This window comes from Arvicola amphibius, chromosome 13 (assembly GCF_903992535.2).
Source record: "Arvicola amphibius chromosome 13, mArvAmp1.2, whole genome shotgun sequence".
Classification (NCBI taxonomy): Eukaryota; Metazoa; Chordata; class Mammalia; order Rodentia; family Cricetidae; genus Arvicola; species Arvicola amphibius.
In genome coordinates, this window is record NC_052059.1 from 64,730,715 (window position 1) to 64,756,058 (window position 25,344).

The window sequence follows — 25,344 nt, forward strand, 5'->3', positions numbered from 1 at the left end:
ACTTAGGTAAGAGCCAAGTGACTTCAAAGTCATAAAAATTTTGCCTATTTTTAAGCAGTTGGCTTTTGTGAAAGCAGCAGATGACTCAAAGGTTGATTGACTTAAACAAGTACATAGATTATGCATAAATCAGAATAGATATATGAAATGATTTCTAAAGCATTCCTGAACATTTAGATAGATGTGACTACAAGGGCATTAAAAACAGAAATATCAAATAATTACTATAGCACCTCTCATTTGGAAAACTGTACCATAATCGAAAGCTATGCTTACCTGCTTTAAAGCATCTTTTATGGCACCAGACTTCTCCTTCAGCAGGTCTACAACACAAAGAGCCTCATCATCAGAAAACACCATGGTCTTCAGGGACAAAAGGAAATCTTTAAACTTCACTTCAGCATTTTCTTAATCAAAAAGCAAAAGGAGGAGAAAGTTAGCAGTAGAGACCCAACCCAAGCAATACTATGAGCAAAGGTAAACATAAAAAAATTCCTGATCCAGAAAGTCAATAACCACAAGAAAATGGACTTTTCAGGTCAAGTAACAATAGATACTTTAGTCAAGAGGGAAAGCAAGTGTTTATCATCTGCACCTAGGAAAAGTTACATCAACTAAAAGTTTTCCCAGATGGCAGGATACTAACTTGCCAGTATGTTCTCAATTTTTATTCTATTTATTTATTTGTTTATTCAGGAGGAGAGCAAACATGAACAATTCAGAGACAACCTGCTTGAGATTCTATCCTCTGCCAAGCTTGAATCCCAAGGCTTGAACTCAGGTCACCAGGCTTGACAAACACCTTTACCTACTGAGGAACTCTACTAGTCCTACCTCACTTTTAAAAACATTTAGGCATTTAGTACACGCCAGCACCTGTACCAGGCACAGTCACAGTATCCTCATTTAGTACACGCCAGCATCTGTACCAGGCACAGTCACAGTATCCTCATTTAGTACACGCCAGCATCTGTACCAGGCACAGTCACAGTATCCTCATTTAGTACACGCCAGCACCTGTACCAGGCAGTCACAGTATCCTCATTTAGTACACGCCAGCATCTGCACCAGGCATAGTCATAGTATCCTCATTTAGTACACGCCAGCATCTGTACCAGGCATAGTCACAGTATCCTCATTTAGTACACGCCAGCATCTGCACCAGGCATAGTCACAGTATCCTCATTTAGTACACGCCAGCATCTGTACCGTGCAGTCACAGTATCCTCATTTAGTACACGCCAGCATCTGTACCAGGCACAGTCACAGTATCCTCATTTAACTCTAATAGCTGTGACTTTGTAAACCAAACTCCACTGATGAGAAATAAGTCTACGATAATTATAATAAGGCAATCTGCATCCAAAGAGATCTAATATATAGAAATATATATTAAAACATTGTATGCAGAAATGTCTCCTGGATTCACCTGTTCTAATTTCCCTAGGACTCTGTGTTAAGCAACCAATTCCCTTCCTTCAAGGAACTTCTACCCGAGACCCAAAGCAACCAGTCTAAGCCTTTCACACATCAGCTGTACTACTTGTTTAAAATAATAATTGTGTGCATATGTGTAATGAAGAGTAAATAAAAACTCTGCATTTTCTACTTAATTTTGATATGAACTTAAAACTGATCTTAAATATATGGAGACCATATCTCTTTACACAGCCCCAGTTGGTCTTAAACTTAGAATCCTCTTTCTTACTCTCTAGAGAATTGAAAGTATAGGAATGTGCCCAGCTAACACAGTCCATTAGGGGCTGGAGAGATGGCTCAGTCGTTAAGAGCAATGGCTGTTCTTCCAGAGGATCCAGGGTCCGTTCCCAGCACCCACACACGGGCTCACAGCTACCTATAACAGTCCCAGATCACACCTCTTCTGGCTCCCCGTTTCCATACACAGTCTACCACTGGAGAAAGTCAGGGAAGGAAGTCAGTACAAATGTCGCTTTCTGTCTTGTTCCCTATGGCTTGCTCAGTCTACTTTCTTAAATACCAACTCTACTTTCTCCTGGGGCATTGCTGCCCACAGAATGCTAGACCTGCCCACATCCATCAAAAAAATGCCCCACAGACTAGCCTACAGGCCAATCTGATGGAGCAAGTACATTCTCAACTGAGGAACCCTCTTCCGAAATGACCCCAGCTTGTACACAGATGTCAAAACAAACAACGACCACGCAGAGGCCTGGACGAGGCCCACACCAGCTCCTCTGCTCTAACAGACACAACGGTCCAGTGACAGAGGACGAGGAGTTGGCGCTTTCCCACTGTCATTTCCCAGAGTGTGCTCTAGATTATCGTGTTAGAATGTTTGATTTTTCAAATGATGTTTCAGTTACCAATTTGAGGTTTCATTTTTTTTTAATGCTAAATGAATTTTGGCTTAGGACTAGAACAGAATTTCCAACATTTCTGAAAGGGCCCTAAACATACTTCTGCCACTTTGTACTACATATTTATATGAAGCCACATTCTCAGCACAGAGAATTTTAAAATCAAAATATCAACCGATTCAGAAAGATACAGATGTCCTGCAATACCAAATATTTAACATTTAAGAAATACATAATTCTTTATGTAAAAATAAACAAGCATATCCATCTCCTTAGAATACAAATTTCCTTTCAACTTTAACAAATGGTAAAGTTGTATGTATACCAAAGAATTGTTCAAACAAATTCCTTTGACTTATTAACAGTAAATGTTTCATTGGCATACCAACTTTATATACCTAGGATTTCAAAAAAATCTCTCAAGAAAGATGGTCAGGTACTTAAAAGTTAAAAAATCCTGAACTACACAGAAGTCTTTTACTTCAATGTTTGTTAGTCTTTCCCAATTTACTGAGCCTATAAGAAAATACACATCAGTCCAAGCCTCAAAACCCTGATTTATAATGGGACAGAGCGCACTTCTCACACTACCTTTGTCAGTCTCAGTCTTCAGCTTCTTAGGTCCAGATTTATGGATCCCGTCCACATGGTCTGGTTTCATCATATCAATAATTTCTCTCTTGTCCATCACAAGATTTGAGTCAGCATTATCCATCGAAGGAATGGAAGTAGTTGCATGAATAAGGGGCTCATCTACCAAGACTGCAATTTAAGTCATAAGATCATAATTACTAAGTTGTTATAACAGAGTAAACAATACTCGGCACACATAAATTTAATTACAAATGCAGTGATTCTAAAATCTTTACTATTAGCTCAATTTAGTTTCAGATTCCCACTTCATCATTTAATATGATTTTGAGAGTAACACCTTAAAATTCTTAAGTCATTCAAGTCATCTTAAAATGGGGATATCAGTCGGGCGGTGGTGGCACACGCCTTTAATTCCAGTACTTGGGAGGCAGAGGCAGGAGGATCTCTGTGAGTTTGAGGCCAGCCAGGACAGGCTCCAAAGCTACAGAGAAACCCTGTCTTGAAAAAAAAAAAAAAGAAGGAAGGAAGGAAGGAAGGAAGGAAGGAAGGAAGGAAGGAAGGAAGGAAGGAAGGCAGGCAGGCAGGCAGGCAGGCAGGCAGGCAGGCAGGAAGGCAAATAAAAGGGGAAGGAGGGATGACATCTTCTCTGATAATATTAAAAACTTCTTACATCTACCCTTTAGCTAACTCTTGTTTAACCTTGTTTAATCTTTCTGAGGTTGTCTTCTATTTCTGATATCTCACTCTATAGCCCAGGATAACCCTGATTGCAGGATCCTCACGCCTCAACCTTCTAAGAGATGAAATTATAAATGTACTACAACGCCAACTCGGTTAGCACAGTGCTCATCTAGCACACAAGAGCCCTGGGTTCAATTCTCAGCACCACACAGAATCCAGATGAGTAAGGTGAACTTAGCACTGGGGAACTGCAGGCAGGAGAATCAAAGTTCAAAAGTCCCCCTAAACCACACATGGGTCAGCAGACAACCTGAACATGAGGCAGTCTCAAAACAAACAAATAACTTTAAAAATTGTTAGTGTATCCAATTAACAGGTTAATAATTGTAATAAAAATAAAATGTTTGGAAAAAAATTTAAGTATAAACATTTGGGGAATATTTTTACTCTATATAGCTCGAACATACTGTTATTTTTCAAAACCAAGAATGATTACTTAAACACAAGCATTCTTAGCACATCTGTAAAGCAAGGCAAGCTATACGGTGACAAAAATTAGACTTGCACTAGAATTCCAGTAGCTAAGACCCACACTTCTCTACAGTTAGCATTCCTAAGATGCTCATCCGTACATCTCACCATTTTCTGTCTTTTGCTTCTTTGACACACCTTTCTTCTTTCCCAGCCCAACTTCCGGTTTAGTATCGTGAGGGAACAGTGACATGTCTTGCTTTTTTGAAGGTGTCATCAGCATTTCCACATTTTTATCTTGGTCATCTTCAGTAAACATAAGTGGGAGAAAAATCATAGCAAATAATGAACACAGCAGGAAACAAGAAATTATTAAAAATTCCCAGCATGCGTTACCACAAAAAGCTTAATCTAATATTCAATCTCTCTTACCAAAACTTTTCCTTCCGACTTTCTTACTCTCCATTATCAAATCCTTACTACACTGGCCCTTTCTTCTCACTTCAGAGCCATTCCCAGCCCCACTCACCCCACAGTACGGTCAACTATAATTTGAAAGATGAAAGCCTTCCCTACTACTGCCAATTTCCACCTTCCATATCTCCCAGTATCATTGTTTGATTCTTCTCTGCAATTCTTTAAAAAAAAAATCTATTCTTGGCAACAAAAGTCAAGATGACTTAGCTCACAGACTTAAGCCTGCTAAACCTATTCTAACTTGGACTCTCAATCAGCTTTGAGCCTTTCTTCTTTACCCCCCACCACACACACACTCCTAAATGAGGTTGGTCATTCTCTACTTTCATGCCTTTTGGCACTACCACAATCTGGTCCCATGACCTAGCTCTGGAATACTGTCTGAACAGTCTTTCTGCCCATGTGAAAATGCCTCTAAAATCTGTTCTTATAAATTCTGTCCAAGAATTCTAAAATCTAAATCTAATCAGGGACTAGAGAGATGGCTCAGCAGTTATGAATTCTTTCTACCCTTGCAAAGGACCTGCAGTCACCAGGAGCTGTATCGTGGTAGCTCACAATCATCTGAAAAACTCTAGTTCTAGAAAATCTGACACACTTCAGGCACCAGGAACACAACTGGCACACAAATATACATGTAGGCAAACACTCAGATACATGTAAAATAAACTCTTAAAAATATGCATATAGTTCTTTAAATATTCTTACATTATATAAATCAAATGCAATCTAACATGGCTCAACTCATTGTTCCCCTACAATGTACACGAAAGATAGATTCATGGATGGATGATGGATGGATGTTAGCAAAATTAAAAAACTGACTATATTAACCTGACCGAAAGCTCTAATAGTAATTAATGTAAGTCCTACTTTTTGGGGTGTTTACAAAAAACATCACTACCTGAGTAGTGACGACCTCGACTTTGTCCATTGCACTCTCAAAAGCACTCTATACTCAGCTGGGCGGTGGTGGCGCACGCCTTTAATCCCAGCATTCAGGGAGGCAGAGGCAGGCGGATCTCTATGAGTTTGAGGCCAGCCTGGTCTACAAAGCAAGTTCCAGGACAGCCAAAGATACAGAGAAATTCTATATCAAAAAATAAAACAACAACAAGGGAGGGAGGGAGGGAGGGAAGAAAAGAAAAGAAAAGAAAAGAAAAAGAAAAATACTCTATATTCATGTATCTCTCCTGGGCCCTGAGAAGAAGCTTTCTGTCAATGTATGGAAAGACGTTCCTCCATAAACTCTTTACCCATAAATACCGTTATTTATGTAGGTATTACTATTGCTGACTTCTGTATTTCGTCTACATTATTTCTTCCATACTTCTACTTAATCACCTTTTATGAATGTGTCACTGGCTCACACATTCTCCTTCCTAAGGCATGCAGTGCTTCCCATTATTTCTCAGTACCATATGTGGTCATAGCTGCAAGCAAGTCCTTTAAGTCCAACCTAACCATTAACACCATAAATAAGGCTACACAAAGAATTTCAGTCCCTTCATACAATGCCAACTCTCTGCAGCTACACACATCAACCGCCATCTCAGGAACTGTTCACTGTACACTCGTTCTGACACCCATGTGGGGACAGTTCTAGAAAGTACCACCAATACCAAAGCCTGAGTGCTCAGCTCCCTTACAGAAAATGACATGTACTTCACTACAGCCCATGAACTTCTCCTGTATACTTTAAATCTCTCTAGATTACTTATAATAACACATTATAAAAAGTGGACGTTATGTAAATAGTTGTTGTAGCATATTATCTGGGTAATGATGACAATTTTAAATTAATACCCATACTGAAAATGGGCACTCTTTGAGATATTTTCACAGAAACAATCTTTTTTCAAGTATTTTGTATCCAATGATTATATAGATGCATATATATGTATGCATATTTGTGTGCGTATACATACATATGTGTGTGTGTGTGTGTGTGTATACACACACACAAACATGTACATATGTACAAATCACAACTAGCCAGCACTTCCTCAAGCTTTAAAAGTAATGCCTGGCACTGCATGTTCCAAGGGGCCCGCCTTGGAAGTCCTGAGACCGGATCACCTGATCTTGTTCTGTCATCATGACCTCTTATTCTAGTGTCTACAGCTGGCATATGACTCATCTCTGCAGGCCCAGAGCCTCCAGATATGGAACTGTTTGAAAGCTGAATCAAAAGTGAAAAGCAATGTTTCACCTTTCCAACCCCTATCACACCGATACAAAGTGTTCACTGAAATGTCACTGTCAGTAACTACAAGCCCTTAAGTCCCTGAAGTCAGGTGCATCCACTTCCAGTGAGTCTTTACATAGTTCTGGATGATGTTTAAAGTGTTTCTTTAATCACTAATTTCTATTGGCAATTCCTGTTAGCCAAAGCAAACAGTTAGGTGAACAACCTGTTTCAGACTCACTAAATGCAATCATGCAATGAGTTAAAAAGATTATGTACCGCTTCCATTTTTAGACTTCTTCTGCCCTGCTTTCTTCTTCAAGGCAGCTGCTTCGGGAGGCGGGGCCGGCGGCTTTGTAGCTAGGGCGGGCTCTACTTTTTTGCCCGGAGTCTTTGATGCATCTCTTTCTTTGATGATCTGCTCCTCAAGTGAAGGTTTTTGTTTCTTCTCCTTCTTCTTTCTTTCCCTAACACTGCTGGGAGTTTCAAACATATTCAAAGGAGCAGGTACAAACTGCTCATCCTCCACAACTGAAGCATCAGATAATTTAAAGTCCCGAGGTACATTCTCAGAATCAGATTCATGAATGGTCCCATTCTGGATTTCTTTCTTTTTATTCTTTTTCTTTTCTGCCTTCTTTTTATCTGCCTTTGTAGAAATCAGCTTTTGTTCTCTTTTTTGTTTTGCAAGAACTTCATCATATAATGTTTCTTTCATGAAAAGCCAGAAGAAAAGAAAAATGACGGTAATAACCACTGAAGGGATAAGGAAAACAAAATATGTTGACTCATAAAACTCCATGGTGTTTCTCTTAGCATGAGCCTGGGAAATCTAAATGGGGGAGGCAAAAAAGACAAGGAAAAAAACCCAGTCAGTCAGTTAGAAAAAAATTAAACTTATAACAACCTGCCCGTTCAATTAGCATTTCAAATCAAATCCAATCTACAAACACAGCCCAAAACAAGAAGCAATAAAAACATGGATTCTACAACTGAACTATACTAAGAAAGGGAAATGGGTGGTGACCAAAGAATGGAGCGTGTCCCTTCCTTCTCAAACCACATGACAAGACCCTAAAAGGAGGAGGTGGGGGAGGGTAGTTCTTCTCCACTGCCCTCCCTCTGACAAGGTAGGAGGGGAAGACAAGTCAGAAGAAATACTGCTAAGAATTCAACCCAGAACACCCCAAATACATGTATGCCACTTACTGTTGTGCACTAATCCTTTGGCACACTGTAAAGACGTGCTGCTCTCACTGGTTTAATAAAGAGCTGACTGACCTATAGCTAGGCAGGAAGGCGTTAGGTGGGTGAGCCAGACTGTTCTGAACGCTGTTCCTGAAGATGAAGGACAGAGCCGACAGCCAGACAGAGAATGGAGAAGATGAGATGACAAGCCATTAGCCAAGTGGCAGCACGTAAATTAATAAAATATGTGTTAATTCAAGTTGTAAGAGCTAGTTAATAACAAGCATAAAATTTCGGCCAAGCACTTATAATTAATACTAAGTCTCCAGGTGATTATTTGGTAGCTGGCAGGCAGGACAGAATATTCCACCTATAATACACTATACCTCCAGCCTCACTTTGGGTACTTATCTTAATACCTAGAATCCCCCATTTCAGTATATAATATATACTACTTACTACATGTGAAAATAAAGACATATTAGCAATCACCAACATACGAACGTCATTAAAAGTACCAAACTTTGAGAGACTGGCCGTGGTGGCACACACTTTTAATCTCAGCACTCGAGAGGCAGAGACAGATGGATCAAGGCCAGCTTGGTCTACAGAGTGAGTTCCAAGACAGTCAGGGCTACAAAGAGAAACCCTGTCTTGACGAAATAAAAAAATTATAAAAGGAAAATTATAAAAGGAAAAGATAGGGGTGATTAAGACAACTGCTAACAAATTTATTCCTCTAATAACCAGTCTCATGATATAATGAGATACAGCAAGAAAATGGAAACTGAAGTTAAAAAAAAAAATCACAATGATGTGATAAGGTATTGACATTACAAGCACAAAGACGATGCCTTCCTCAAATCCTCTGGTCTTACTCCATGGATGACACAATTCACCATGCACTGCCAGTCTTCTACAAGGCTCTACCTCAGCAGCAGCGCCTGACACCGGCTATCTGATGACTCAGTGCTGCGTGAAGGAGTACTCTCGTTACCTGGCCAATCCACCTTGAACACAGATCATAGGCCTCACCTCCCGGAGTTTCTACTTAAACTCCAAGTAAAAGTGATCTGGGAGTTTAGATTCTAGGTATCAGTATGTATATATATATATATATATATGTATATATGTGTATATATATATGTATATATGTGTATATATATATATATATATATATATATGCTACATTTATTCTTTTTGTTTTTTGTAGCTTTGGAGCCTGTCCTGGAACTCACTCTATAGACCAGACTGGCCTTAAACTCAGAGATCCACCTGCTCTGCCTCCCAAGTGCTGGGATTAAAGGTGAGGTACCACCAACTGATTGTTACATGTATTCTTATGTTACCTCCACTATGTTGTAAAAAACAGAACATGTATCTGTAACACAGATATAATTACTATGACACACTTATAATAAAGCAAATTGAAGCAAACTAACTTTTGTATTTTTAAAAAAGATTTATCTTCTAGTGTGTGTGTGTGTGCGCGCGCGCACGCACACACACACGCACGCACACACGCACGCACACACGCACGCACACACGCACGCACACACGCACGCACACACGCACGCACACACGCACGCACACACGCACGCACACACGCACGCACACACGCACGCACACACGCACGCACGCACACCTGAATGTAGGTGTCCTCAAAGGCCAGAAGCATCGGAGTTCCTGGAGCTAGGATTACAGGTCTGCCACCTGACTTGAGAGCCAAACTCGGGTCCTCTACAAGAGAAGCACATGTTCTTAACCACAGAGCCATCTCCCCAATCCCAACTTTTGCATTTAATATAAAAATAAATTTAAGAATATTTAAGCTTTTTAATTGATGGTCTTAAGATGATTAAAGAAGTCAAATTCTGGGGGCTGGAGAGATGGCTCAGAAGTTAAGAGCACTGGCTGCTCTTCTGGAGATCCTGAGTTCCCAGCAACCACATGGTAGCTCACAACCATCTGTAATGAGGTCTGGTGCCTTCTTCTGGCCTGCAGGCATACATGGAGGCTGAGCGTGTGTACATAATAAATAAAAAAAATAAGAAATTCTGAGGCTGATAATGGATCTACTGGTAGATCTAACAGTCACAAAGCCCTGGGTTTGAGCTCCAGCACCTCATAAAAACCAAGCTTGGTAGTACAAGTCCCTAAGCCCAGCACTCTAAAGATAGAGCAGGAGCATCTTACATCCCAGATTATCTCCAACTACATAGTGAACTCAAAACTAGCCTATTATACCTGAGATCGTTTTCTTAATTGAAGCAATCAATTAACATGTAAATGTGTTGTCTTTAAAGGGGATGGTCTGGGGATGTAAACAGTGGACAGGGTGTTTGCCCACCATACACGAAGCAAAGTTTTATTCCCCTCATGAACTGGGTATAGTGACTCATGACTAGAATCCCAGAGTCAAGGGCTGGTGCCAGGACAATAAAAAGTTCAAGTTCCCTCACACCAAGTTAGGCCAAAGAAGAAAAGAACAAACACACAAACAAATTCTTCCTAAATGTAGAATCATTGTTCTTAGTTACTTTAAAACTTTGGTTTACCGAAATTTTTACAAACTTGCAAATATTACCAGACAATATAAAGGTATCCAGTGTGATGATACACACCTACAATCCCAGCATTTGGGAGACAGAGGTAGAAAGATCAAGAATTGAAACCCAATTTGGGCACACCTTTAATCCTACCACTCAGTAGGCAGAGGCAGAACTCTTTCTGAGTTCAAAGCCAGCCTGGTCTACAGAGCCAGTTCCAGGACAGGCACAACAGAGATTAATCTTTCTGACTAAAAGTCGCATTTCCACAAGCAATTTACTACAATAACATCTTGTAAATTCAAGGGGGGGAAGGAATCACATGGTAACTGTTTAAAAATGTTCCTCCCTAACACCTCATCTAGTTTGTGAGTCAATTAAACACTGTTTGCTGTGTCGGCCTGTGTTCAACTGAAATGTTCTTAAAGATCGGTGTTCAGTGTTTTATTTTTTTAAAGTATCCACAGGATATACAACTGTACTTACTGGGCCACTGAGAGAAGAAGAAAAATGAACTGGTACACATTTCAAACTTTTGCTTATCAGCAGACAGACACTAAAAGAGTAAGCTAAACCTATACACCTATCTATACACACATAAGCTTCCAAAGTCTTCCTCTGTGATCACACTGACCAAATTTATACACCTATACACACATAGGCTTCCAGAGTCTTCCTCTGTAATCACACTGACCAACTTCATTCAGATAGAAAGGAAGAGCAGCAAATGCTCGTGGAAAGAGCCCAATGTCAGAGCACAGAGCCTGAAACACTGTCCTCAGAGTTCTGCTCAGTTTCTATGGCCGTCTGCAGGACCCACAGAGCTGAAGGAATGGTGCTGTCTTCCTTTGGATTTTCATGGACTCCCTCAAGACTTTCACTTGAACTCCTGTGGATCTCATCTGTATGTGGAGGAGCCTGACCACACTGTCAGGACACATAGCAGCATGACATACAAACTGCAGGCGCCAAACACTCAGCGTCAAAACCAACTCCAAGTGTATCTATAAGAACTACAAGTACTTGGGGGTGGCTCAGTTGGTAGAATGCTTGCTGGCACAAGATTCAATCCTTAGAACCATTTAAACTGGATGTGCTGGTACACATTCAAAGCCAACTTGGGTGACACACAGACTCTATCTAAAAAAGATAAAACAACAACTACAAATGCTGTGCCTCTTGGTTAAATCCAGTTCTACTGAAGTCAGAAATCACGTCTTTAATCCCAACACTTGGGAGGCAGAAGCAGGGGGATCTCAGAGTTTGAGGCCAGCCTGTTCTACAGAGTGAGTCCAGGACACAGAGAAAACCTGTCTCAAAGAAAGGGCAGGGGACAGTGTTTCATAAATCAGGCAGAGTAGCACACACCTTTAATCCCAGCACTTGGGAGACAGAGGCAAGTGGATCTTGAATTCAAGGCCTGGGTACATAATGAGTTCCAGGACAGCCAGAGCAACACAATGAAACCCACTCTGTCTTGGGCACAGGATTGGGGGGGGGGGGGAGATGTGTTACATATAATAAATTTAATAACTAAAGTTTAAAAGTCATGATGATTAAGATCTGTTACATAAAATAAATTCAATAACTAAAGCTGGTGGTAGAGCACTGTCAGAATCACCTGCCTTAAAATATTGAGCTTTGACTTTAAAAAGATCACAAAATGTTCAATTCCATATTTGTAACAGGTAAAATAAGTGCTTCATACATAAGCAAGGATTATTCCCATTACTACACCTCAAGCCCAAATTCTCTCTGCAGGCAACAGGGTTACACACTAAGGGGAAAGATGGCAATGAAGGCCTAGAAACGAAATAAAAAGTAAACTAAAAAAAAATGAACTAAATAATTAATTTACCATGTGAAGAGGTAATGGAAAAAGGGTTGGGACAAAGTTAATTTAGCTGTAGTTGACAGAAACACTATCATTAAAATTTTCTAAGCCCATAGTATGTAATTCATTATGTTTGAACTGGTAACAGAGACTAGATAGACTTGCCAAAATGACTACATAACCTCTCCCTTCAGGTATAGAGTATTAATCACCTTTCTAAACAAACCACATGTGAATTTTAATGGATTCTATTCTGAATGCTGTAACAGCCAATAAATAGCAACTGAAATTTCTGTTAAGTAAATCAGAGGTGAAATTTGTACAGGATCACAAGAAAGCAAGCCCAGGATCACAAGAAATCCAGCCCAAATTCTGCTCAAAGCACAGTCCACACACAACTGTGGTCTGTATTTTACTCACGCCTAGACCACAGAGGGAGACCTGGCCCAAAGACATTTAAGTCTAAAAATAATTTTAAGAATTCCAATCAAACCAATTAACTGGCAAGAGTCTGTGTGTGAATACACACAGAGAGAAGTGTATTTCACTATTTTCAATAGGAAAACAAATTATTTCAATGGAATATCTACAGAAATATTACACAACAGAGTTAAGATTGCAATATAGAGAAACACATAAAAGACCATTTATATTGAACATAACAGTTACATAAACCAAGACTATGAATAAAAAAGAATCATTACATTTTTAAATAGAATGAAATCATAAATAGCTAAATTTCTTTCACATTAAAATAGAAATTTAAGTAATCACTTTTTTATTGTTTGTTTTTCAAGATAAGGTTTTTTTTCTGTGTGGTCCTGACTGCCCTGGAACTGGCTCTATAGACCAGGCTGGCCTCACACTCAAGATTCACCTGCCTCTGTTTCATTGGTTCTCAAAGTAAGACAGGGTTTCTTGGTATAACAGCCTGAGCTGTTCTAAAACTAGTTATATAGACCAGGGTGGCCTTCAAACAGACACAGAAAGATCCAAAAAAAAAGTGATTCTTTTATTTTTTGGTGGGGGGGTGGTTTCGAGACAGGGTTTCACTGTGTAGTCCTGGCTGTCCTGGAACTCGCTTTATAGACCAGGCTGGCCTCAAACTCAGAGATCCACCTGCCTCTGCCTCCCGAGTGCTGGGATTAAAGGCGTGCACCACCCACCACTGCTAGCCAAAGCAGTGGTTCTTGAACAACCCTTTCATAGGGATAGCATATCAGATATTTATATTACCATTCAAAACTAGCAAAATTAGTTATTAAGTAGCAACAAAAATAATTTTATGGTCGGGGGTCACCACAACGTTAAGAACTGTATTAAAGGTTGAAAACGACCTCCACTAGGGTACTGGGATTAAAGACATGTGATCCCAAGTCCTGGGATCAACTTTGTGTGGGTTGGGGATCATGAATGCAATGAAGAAGGTAGGTTGAGCAAGCCATAAGGAGCAAGCAGCCAACAGCACTCCTCCATGGCCTCTGCATTACTTCTTGCCTCTGGGCTCAATTTCTCATCTGATTTCCCTGGATGATGGACTATAATCTGTAAGACACCCGGGACAAGTCTCAGTACCTGGGCTCCTCCCAGAACTTCTCACCCCGCCCGCACTCGGAACCTCTCCAGCCACTGGGGATTGGGCTTCCTTTCCCTTTGCCCAGCCTCTGATCCCTCTGTAACTCAGCCATTTTGGCTACATGCCCTCTTGGCCCCTTGGTTCCTCTCTCACTCTCCCTTCCCAAAGCCTGGTTTAGTCTGCTGGCCATGGTCAGTCTGAACCCTTCCAGATGCCTCTGGCTGTTTGTTCTCTACATCACATCTACAATAAAAAGCCTCCTCAAACACACCTGGGAGAGGTCCATTCAAAACCTCATGGTATTTACTCCAGCAACAGAAGCACTGAGACAAATACTAACAAAAAGCACTCAATAGGAAAAAGCGACTTAACAAATGGTAATTAGGATTTCTGCAAAATAAAAGGCAATCAAAATTTTAAAACTAATAAATGATTAAAAATAGTTTCAAGAGCTAGGGTATGGTGGCACAAGCCTATAACACCAACACGTGGAGGGCAAATTCAGGCAGACAGACAGTTTGAGGCCAGCCTGGAATAGAAAGTATGGGCCTGTCAAGGACATCCATTAACATGCCTTCAGTTAGATTACAGGAGAGACACAGTAATGGAGTACAACCACTCACAAGGCAAGGTCACCTTGTAAATTAAGTCCTCTTAATAACTATGTATTTTGCAAGATTCCATAAATGAAAAAAAAAATCACTTTACACACACACAGACACACAAAGAATAAAAGTAAATATTTTCTTTTAGTAATTAAAAAAAAGTCAGGCGGTGGTGACGCACACCTTTAATCCCAGCACTTGGGAGGCAGAGGCAGGTGGATCTCTGTGAGTTCAAGGCCAGCCTGGTCTACAACAACGAATTCCAGGACAGGCTCCAAAGCTACAGAGAAACCCTGTCTCGAAAAAAAAAAAATTCCAGAGCCAGAGAGATTTCTTAGTACAAAAGTCGGATGTCTGTGGTGTCTTCAGTGAGACACGTCCCTGAGAGGCTCAGGTGACGCTGTAGAAGCTTATGAACCAGGGCCCTGCCAGACAAGCAGAGCACTAGAGGCCTTGCCCAGCTTCCGGCTCTCCTGGCTTCCGGTATACACAGGGATGTGATCTCCTGCTTCCTGAGGCCACACCTTCCCTTCAGAACCCACTCCACCTTTTCTTCCCTAACTTGCTTTTGGTTTTTTGTTTTGTTTGTTTGTTTGTTTGTTTGGTCAAGGTATTTTATCAATACACAATACCTGACACCACCCAAGTCTGCCCACTTCAAGTCTGATTCCTTGATTCCCTGGTGGAAGGACATACAATTCCAGTCAGTTTCATTCTTTTCTTTTGCTTTTTTTGGTTTTTTGTTTTGGGGTTTTTTTTTGGGGGGGGGGGGCTTTTTGGTTTTGGTTTTTTCAAGACAGGGATTCTCTGTGTAAGAGGCCTGGCTGTCCTGGAATTTGCTCTGTAGACCAGGCTGGCCTCCCAAGTGCTGGAGTTAAAGGCATGCACCACCACAGCCCTCTGCTCATGCACCAGGGCACATGTGCACCCACACATACACATCGTAACATTCTAAATAAATCCAAAGTTTTATACATAGACAGCAAAGTACTCAAAACCTGATAAAATAATGAGTTGCTTTTCTACAAGCTAAAGGTTTACAAATACACTACATTTGCCAGTAAGAGATCTTTAAAAAAGACTGATATAAACAAATTTGTGAAAGATAAATAACATGCATTGAAGAGATGGCTCAGCAGTTAAGTGTTCCTACTGCTCTTCAGAGGACCCAGGTTCAATTCCCAGCACTCATGGCTGCTAACAACAGTCTGTAACTACAAGATCTGACATCCTCACACAGACATACATGTAGGCAAAACACTAATGCAAGTAAAATAAAAATAATTTTTTAAAAAATGTAATTCACACAAAAGACAATATAAACGAAGCACTAACCTTACCTGAAATGACCATCAAAATGCAAAATTTTACCTAAAACCATATTCTACTCATCAGACTGGCTTGTAGGCATTTTCTTCTCCCTCCCCGCTTTCCGGTTTCTATGCTCAGTCTCAGGTCAGGCACCACACCATGCCCACACAATTACAAATGTATTTCCCAAGTCACCTCAGTAACACTAAGATAAGCAAACTCAAACACTGTAACACCTTTTTTTAGTTGGGCAACCAGGGCAAAAGAGGGATTACTAAGAAAACCCAGTGTGGTGAGAAAGGGACTCACTTCACGGGCACAGAGACACTATACTCAAATGGGCTTATTGTGGGCTGGAGGTCAGGAAACCATCAGAAAATTACATTTGAAATAGTGTTGGTAAATATTTAAAGGCGTGGGCTGAAAACTTTCGCAATTGCTAGTTTGAGTACAATTAATTCAATCACAAGAGAACTTTGGGAAAGGCATAACTAAAGTATAAATAAGGCTGACAAAATAGTGGATAAAGGGGCCTGCCACCAAGCCTGACAACCTGAGTTCAATCCCCAGGACACATGTAATTAAAGGGGAAAACTGACTCCAAAAAGTTTTTCTCTGGCCCCCACACACCTGCATACACACACACACACACAAATTTAGTAAGTACAAAAATAATGTGTCCTATTCAACAGAAAATTTCTTTCTTTTTTTTTTTTTTTTTTTTTTTTTTTTTTTGGTTTTTCGAGACAGAGTTTCTCTGTGGCTTTGGAGCCTGTCCTGGAACTAGCTCTTGTAGACCAGGCTGGCCTTGAACTCACAGAGATCCGTCTGCCTCTGCCTCCGGAGTGCTGGGATTAAAGGCGTGCGCCACCACCGCCCAGCTAACAGAAAATTTCTTTCCTGGTGGTTCATGCTATAGACACACACTCTCAGACGGGCAAACTCAAGGGTGCTCACTGACTCGTGCTTACGATCTAATCTGTAGTCTACACTTGAATTCTGACTTTAATGTCAGTCCACAGCAAACTCCCAGCAGCCTATGTAAAGGAAGCAGAGATGGAAAGCCTGCACACAATGGACTCCAGCACAGCTCTACTAGAAGGGAGTGGAGAGAGTACTGTGTGAAGAGCATACAGAGAAAGTGGTCCTCAGACTGAGCTAGGCAGCAAGTCCTGACAAACACAGGCCTGGTCTGAGATGCTTACAATCTTTTACATTTCATATGGGCGTTGAGTTTGATATTTCAAACTATTTAACTATCTACACATTTTTAAAGAATTCTACATAATTAATAAAGCAAAACATGGATACAACCCTTAAAACAGCCCTACACTGTAGGGAACGACTATGGAATCTAGTAAGCAAATAAAACTTAGAGCTGGGAAACTAAAAACCTGACACTCTGCAGAGTTTGCAGAGAAAGAAACCATCACATGAAAGAAGAAATCACAAAGTCAACTTCAGGAACAGAACTATGAGAAAGCACAGAAACTTTGGAAGAAAAATGCAAGAATATCCTCATACTCTTGATCTTAATACAATCTCAGGATACAATGTATAAATCACCAAGGGAAATAATGATAAATTAAAACTAATCTAGTTTTAATACAGTCAACATAAAAAATGACAATAAATCAAAATGCAGCAGAAGTTATGTGTAATACATAATCGGCCATGAATTAGTTTTCAGGTCATACAGCCAGAAAGAAAGACCCAATGGAAAAATCAACAGCCATGTGTTAAGAAATCGAGACAAGAATGTCCAACAACATACAGAAAGCTACAGACAGGCACAACGATGTAGCTGGTCTCTAAAGTCAGCAAGCAGAGAAGTCCTGAGTTCAAGGTTAGTCTGAGCAACCTGTCACAGAAAGAAAAAGCAATCATACAAAAGTTAAGTACCAAGTGGAAAAGGAAATTCATACAAAAAGAGTCCCACTTACAGAGTTCAAAAGGAACAAAACCAAACAAAAAATGGCTTAGGAACAAAATATATATGCAAGTTTTAAAAAAGGCAAAGAGCAGCTGGGCAGTGGTGGCACACCCCTTAATCTCATCACTCGGGAGGCAGAGGCAGGCAGATTTCTGTGAGTTCGAGGCCAGCCTGGTCTAAGAGTGAGTTCCAGGACAGACTCCAAAGCTACACAGAGAAACTGTGTTTCAGAGAAAAAAGCACACAGAGCAAGGGGTTTGAGCAACTGCGGCAGGCAGCGATGACCAGGTGACGGAGCCAGCAAACTCTTCAGACCCTAACATTCACTGTCTCTATTGTGTCATTAAGAGAAGGTTATTAAGAATTGGGAGATAAGGAACTTACATCAAACCCTAATATTAATATAGCCTAAGACCTGCAGGTTTCCTTCCAACCTCTCTTGCTGTTCACTTGACGGCTCATCTGGTTCCGACATTTTCCAATGAGCATGTAGCATACAAGTGTACATCCTAAGAGACAATGTGCTCACTGACTCTCAGAAATGTACTGATCATTACAAATTTGCTCGGATCAAAAGAAATGTATGGGGGGGAATATAACTTCCCCAGCTTGCTACGTCCCTGGGTTCAGTCACCAGTACCCACTCAGAAAAAGAAAACCAGTTAAATAAAGAAATGTGGGCAAACAGCATTCTCGAATGCTGCTGTCTTGACCTCTCTGAATGCACCAGCATTTCCCTCTCCTGCAGAAATACATGGCTAACAACTGCCAAAAGCTACATGTAGGAAATCAAATTCAAGACCTTTTGAAGGACTAAAAGAACTCCAGGATTTTGAACTTCCCACTATCAACATTTCCATTCTACTTTAAAGAAATCATTACAAGTTTTAGACATCAGGGTGGTGGCAGCACACGTCTTTAGTCCCAGCACTCAGGAGGCAGAGGCCAGTGGATCCCTGAGTTGCAGTCTACAGAGTAAGTTCCAGGACAGCAGAGTTACACAGAGAAACCCTGACTTAAAAAGAAAAAAAAAGTTAGAGACAACAAAGTCATAGCCACTGCTTTTAGAATATTCTAAATAAAAAGATATACATATTAATGTTAAATGCCTTGAGTACAAATATTTAATGTGTCTTTGGTCTTTTTTTTTGAGACAGGATCTCATTAAGCAGCTCTAGCTGTTCTCGAACTCAGTATGTAGACTAAGCTGTCCTCAAACTCACAGAAATCCACTTGCTTGCTCTCCCCCATACCTAGAGTGCTGGAATTAAAGGCACGCACCACTTCTTCTGACCAAAGTGCGTATTTTTTTTTTTTTTTTTTTTTTTGGTTTTTCGAGACAGGGTTTCCCTGTAGTTTCTAGAGCGTGTCCTGGAACTAGCTCTTGCAGACCAGGCTGCCCTCGAACTGAGATCCGCCTGCCTCTGCTGGGATTAAAGGCGTGCGCCACCACGGCCCAGCCTAAAGTGCGTAAGTATTTTAAGTCCTTGTTTTAATCCATTTTTTTAAGTTAACCAAGGTCATCGTACACAGAGTGGCACTCGGTCTCCACCACAGTGTAGCATTATTCCCTCACCAAAGGTCTCCAGCCCCCATGCCACTCTCTTCTGTCCTCTGAAAGCTCCTAGGAAAGAGACAAACAAAGCCACAGGTATCCAGAAGGAACTGCAGGACACAGGCTTAATTAATTCATTTGACAAATTCTTACTTAGCACCTATTATGAGCCAGGCAATGCCTCAAACACAGGTTAAACAAAGGAGTATCAGTTGTAATGGCATATATTTATAATCCCATACTGGGGAGAAGACAGGAAGGTTGAAAATTCAAACCAACCTGGGTTACATAGCCTAGACTACACAGTAAGTTCAAGGTCAGCCTGAGCTATGATGATTCCCTCCCAAAATAAATACATAAACAAGCAAAATAAATAAAATAACTGTCCTGTTAAAAGTTGTATTATAGTATGTGTTTGAGGGTAGAAGAAATAATAAACCCAATTAACAGGAAAATTATACGGCATGCTAGAAGGCACAAGGGCTTAAAGAGAAAATGTAACATAGTACAAAAACCAGAACACAGCACAGAGACTAGAAATAGGGGGTATCGTTTTAAATAAAACAGACATTAAAAATGACACTTGAATAGCAAAGGAAGTAAGAGAGTAAGTCACAAAAATATCTTATGGGGACCATAAACCAGGCAGCTGGGGTGGGGTTAGCAGTTAAATGGAGGCAATGAGGGAATGGAGAGGGCAAGCCCAGATTGTGAGACCTTTCAGGCTATAAGGGCTACTTCTGAAAAGTGATATGCTCTGGCTGCTGCGGTGCAAAGACTGGGGAGCTAGAACTGACGCAAGGAGGCCAGTTAGGAGGACAACTTCAGCTGTCTAAGCGAGAGGCGAGTTCCTTGGATTGGGCCATTAGCAAAGCAGAGTGACTGGATTCTCGTCGTGTTATTAGGACAAGAAAAATCAGAGCATGCCAAGCATCAAACAGATAAGCGGAGATAATGCCAACAATTTTTGCCAGACCGCTGGATGGATGGCATCAGCTGTAAAGGGGTTCAAGCATCGGAAGAAGAAGAGAAGAAACAGGGAAGCTCAGTTTGAGAGGAAAGACCTAACACTGTCTGAAGTGCAGAGGGAAATCAGACGAGACATATAAACAGATACTTGAGCCATGACACTGGGTGAGACTGCCAGGAAAACATAAAGAGAAAATGAATCAAGGATTGGACATATCCTTTTACAGGATGACCAATAAAAGAAAAAGTGCACATTAGTGAGATGGAACCCAATATGCAGAGAATCCTGGAAGAAAAGGAGTACAAACAATTGCAACAATTAGTGAACAAATCACTTGACTGAGATCAGACTTAACGTGTAGTTAAAAGTTCTCAGTTCTTCTGTAGTAGTTAAACAATGGCGAGCTAGGTGCTTGCCTACCATGTACCGGGCGCAGGGGCAGTCCTCAGTGTTGGAGGCATAAACGATAGGCACAGCAGTAAAACACAGGTTTTCAAAGAGCTGAGCGATTCCTATACCTTTTCTGGGAATGTTATATTTCCAATCAGAATGGCTACCAAAATTACTTTTATTGAAAGTTTGTCTTGCTTCTTTGTATATAAAAGCAATTAAAAGCCCACAGGAGTCAGGTGTACTGCTCAAGAGGCAGCTGCAGAGACAAGGATCTCCGAGTTCAAGGCCAGTCAGGGCTATACAATGAGTACCTTGTTGTTGTTGTTTTAGTACCAAGATGTTACATTAATTTATTTTATAAACTTTAATCTTAAAAATTGCAAATAAGAACATCAAACACCAAAATTCACCAGATCCAAAGTATATACAATTTAATGAGCTTCTATACAGTTAGGATTGACATTCAAAATGGAAGTTGTGAAGCTACACATTAATTTTACACTTTCAGTATCATATATATTTTATGTGCCTATCTACCACCAAAAATAAAAAAATCCTTGACAAAATTAGAACTAGAGAAGCAACTGGCCTCATAACCTCAATCATAACTCATGTCAATCACCTGCACTATCCTTCCTCATTCCCATATTTTGTCTTCCTTGTTCTCTTGCCTTCATGTTGTATGTACATACATGTACACTGTTTCACATATGGATTAGGTATTATAGGCTAGACTACACTTACGAGAGACAACATTCAGTTATTCCTTTCTGGGATTGTATGGCCTTAATTACTAGTATATATTCCAAGTCTATCAATTTTCCGGCAAATTTTTGACAACATTTCTCCTTAGAGCTGGGCAGCATTCTGTTTTATACAGAGACCTATTTTTCATTATCCACCCACTGTTGATAAAACAACTAGGTTGATTCTAATTCTTTGCTATAGTGAATAAACATGGGGGTACAACTATCTCTATGGTAGAGACTAGACCCTTTAACAAACTCGGGGTACAACTATCTCTATGGTAGAGACTAGACCCTTTAACAAACTCGGGGTACAACTATCTCTATGGTAGAGACTAGACCCTTTAACAAACTCGGGGTACAACTATCTCTATGGTAGAGACTAGACCCTTTAACAAACTCGGGGTACAACTATCTCTATGGTAGAGACTAGACCCTTTAACAAACTCGGGGTACAACTATCTCTATGGTAGAGACTAGACCCTTTCTTTTAAAGGTGGATGAGGGGACAGTGTTAAAAGCTAAAGCTCAAAACCTTTTTTATTTTGGAAACAGGGTCTGACTATGTGACCTTAGTTGGCACCTGTCTCTGGCTTGTGCTGGGATTAAAGACCCCATCATACCCAATAGTACTTTTTCAAAGTGAAAAGGATTAAAAGGAACTTATTACACTGTCAGCTCTTTCAAAGACACTGTAAGCACCAATCCATTAACCTGACAAACACTTGTAAATTATGACTTTTCTCTTCCAGACTTTAGAGATAGCGGAGTCGATTCATGGCACCTTTATTAAATTTCTATGTATAGTTCATACTTTTAGACCAATTTCCCCCAGGCACTTACACAAAAATTACATTTTTTATCAGAACACCCCAAATTATGTTCCTAAGAACTGAAGCAGCATGAAATAAAATGCAGGCTGTTTATAAATAAGCAATCATTGTCACCTCTAGACAGTTGCTTCTAGTCTCTACACATACTTCAGATTTGCCTTCAAAGTTCTTTCAAAACACACAAGCACCTACAAGGTTACTGGCAAACACCTAAATGACCATGAAGAGCGTAGCCATTTCCTGCACTTCCTTACTACTTATTACTTATTATTCCTTACTATTATTATCCCTTATTATTATTTATTATTCCTTACTACTTATTACTTAGTCAGATTCCTAAACCAAACCGTCCTGGAACCATTATGTTTACTACTAAATAGTGAAAAACCTTTTTAATCAAAATTTTGCTATAAAAATGCATAGAAGTAACAATATATATCCCAGGGCCAGAGGAATCACTCCAAAGTACAGTGTTTGTCAGGCATTCTCAAGATTTTTGGTTCATCCCAAAGCACCCCTCCCTGCAAAAACAATACATCCTCCAAATGTTTCAAGCAAAATTCCAGCTAAAAGCTGACCAACAACCAATCTTAATGTTAAGCCGCAGAACATACCTCTACTCTTTAGGTGTTTAGAAAAACCTAACAAAAGAAAATCAAAACTTACAAACGAGCAAGTCTGTGAACCGCTTGAGTGGAGAGGGTTTGGGATAGATTTTGATTTTGTTTATCAGATTCTGTTTGTTTAGGGGGAACTACAACAGAGACATGGAGGGTTTACAACAGACTGCTAATACTTAGGGAAGACACAGAAATAATCCAATGCAATAATAATAATAATAATAAAGAAACTAATGCCTCTTCATAATGGACAATGAATCAAGAAAGGGATAAGCCGGGTAGCCTTGATGACATTGAAGTGTTTAAGACATTTGAGGCATTTTTCCAATAGGTCCCGTTATATTTGAAGTTTCAGTGTGTCTCTCAGTAGAAAGTAGAAAACCTTATTCTCTAAACGCATCTGATACTTAAGACACATGTCTACTGAGATGCTTCTAACTCAAAGTAGGCATGGGAAAGAAACCTACATAATTTAAGGCCGGCTATTTCATATAAAGTCCGTTTTTAAAAGGAATGGGGGAGGGGCTAATTATCAAATATGAACAGTTCTTGCGGGACATACAAAATGCAGGTCAGCCAGAATACTCCAGCTCAGCCCAAGGGAAGAGTATCTTGAGTCTCAAGCCACAGTGGAGCCACTGTTGCCGCTGCCCACTGGGTGAGGTGGGCAAACATTCAAATCACCCTAAGTCATCTGCTAATTACACAACACAGTGTCTAGTACACCTTTGGGGTGTTCCCCTTTCCCTGCGTGTGGGGTGTAAATTTCTCAAAACACCCTACAACTCTGAACTGTTAAGCCGTGGCTTTTGGAAATAGGCTTACTCCAGTAGCTGCTTGGGAATCCGCGTGTAGCAGAAGCCCCGCTGTTAGAACCCCGGTTTCCTCCTCCTCCCCCCACAGGACCGGCTGACACTAGCAACAGCCCACTTTCCAACCTGATCGAGGTGCAACCGGACAAAGGAGAGGGCGCTACTTCCCTCGAGTCCGGGTCTGGGGTGGCCGGACTCTGCTCCCTCACCCCCGAACGGGGCCCGGTCTGGGACGCCCCACGTCCCATTGTTGGGACTGAGGCGGACACACCCCTGGGAGGGAGAGGGGGAGGGAGGGGAACTTGCCGGGTTTCCCCCAACTCGGCGCACCGGGCGGTGGGAGGGGCCGCGCTCCGAGACCGGCGGGAGGCGAGCGGCTCCGGCAAGGCGTAACTCATGGCCCGGTCGCGGCCCAGGGCGCCCGGGGCGAGGCGCTCCCTCCGTCCACCCTCCTCAGAGCCTTAATCCGCCCGCCCTCCCGGGGGCCCGCGGGCACGGCTAAAAATAGGCTCCACGGTCACCCCGCGGCCCGAGCGGCCCGACCTCGCCCTCGGGAGGCGGCCCCGGAGCGCCGGCGGTGGCGGAGCACGGGTCGGGCCTCGCGGCCCCGGGAACTCCGAGGCGGAACCCCGGAGCCCGACCCCGCAGGCGGAACCAGAGCGGGCCGGCGGCGGCGCGGCCTGGGCGGACGCTGCAGACTGCGACCCCCGGGCCGAGGCCTACCAGGCGGACACGCCCGAGCGCACGGAAGCCCCCGCGCCCCGCTCCTCACCCTGCACAGCCGAGAACCGGGCCGGGACGAGCGGCGCGGGCTCCACCGCCGGGTCAGCGCGCTCCAGGCCCCGCCGCAGCAGCTCAGGTGCCGTCGCGCCGCCCCGCAGGAAACGGGCGGCTTCGGGGCGGGGCGGCTCCGCACGTCCGGGCGTCGCGGCCAGAGCGGCCCGGAGACCGGCCTCTTAAAGGGACAGGCCCGCGCGGCCGGCGACCTCGAGACGCCCCGCCGCCCTGCGGAGACGGCGCCCCTCAGCCTGGAAGTCTATGGAATCCCTTCATCGACTCAGCGCCACTCTCCCTCCCCGCCCCCCCCAGTCGGCCATGGTCTCACGTGACCCCCGCACAAGCGTACCACTTGGCCCCGACACCGGACAATCCCTTTTAACCGAACTCAAAGTTGCTAGAAATCACACACACGCGCACTCACACTCAGCTGGGTGTGAGTTATTCTCAGAAATTGAAAAAAAAAAAAAAAAGCCGAACGCTGCCTTTGCTGAGTATCTATAGAGTTCTCTCGGAATTTTCCTTCGGGCAATCCTAACTAGGAACAGAGAAATGTGAAGCACCGACCTAAATAGTGTGCGAACACTGTGAGGCTGCAGTATCTGCTGGCTCGTGGTCATTCCTTAAGCTGGGAGAAATAACGAGAACGTGCAGCGCGAAGGGGGATTGGCCAGAATCCCTGCTTCTCTCTGCCACAAGGATGGAAGTGGTTTGGACAGTGTTGATTTTTAGTGGTTATTTTGTATCACTTTTCTCAGAGAATGGGGGGTCACTACCTAGAACGTATCTTCCAAATACTCTACGCTATTCTCAAAAGTTACCAAATGATTGACACACTTCTGGAGTGGGGGTAGAGATACAGGAATCAGACACATCGCCTACATCCTGACCA

At 41.9% G+C, this 25,344-nt stretch overlaps 1 protein-coding gene across 1 annotated transcript in view; it reads right to left on the minus strand.

Moving 5' to 3' along the window:
• Positions 1-24,568, minus strand: part of Ktn1 (kinectin 1) — an 88,939-nt gene extending 64,371 nt beyond the window's left edge. Inside the window, exons 1-5 of the mRNA XM_038310686.1 lie at positions 24,448-24,568; positions 7,030-7,582; positions 4,254-4,391; positions 2,931-3,101; positions 277-407 (exon numbers count right to left, since the gene is read on the minus strand). Of these exons, the coding sequence (XP_038166614.1) occupies positions 277-407; positions 2,931-3,101; positions 4,254-4,391; positions 7,030-7,552 (963 nt within the window). The 5' untranslated portion in view covers positions 7,553-7,582; positions 24,448-24,568. The remainder of the gene's footprint in view (positions 1-276; positions 408-2,930; positions 3,102-4,253; positions 4,392-7,029; positions 7,583-24,447) is intronic.
• Positions 24,569-25,344: the final 776 nt, after the last annotated feature.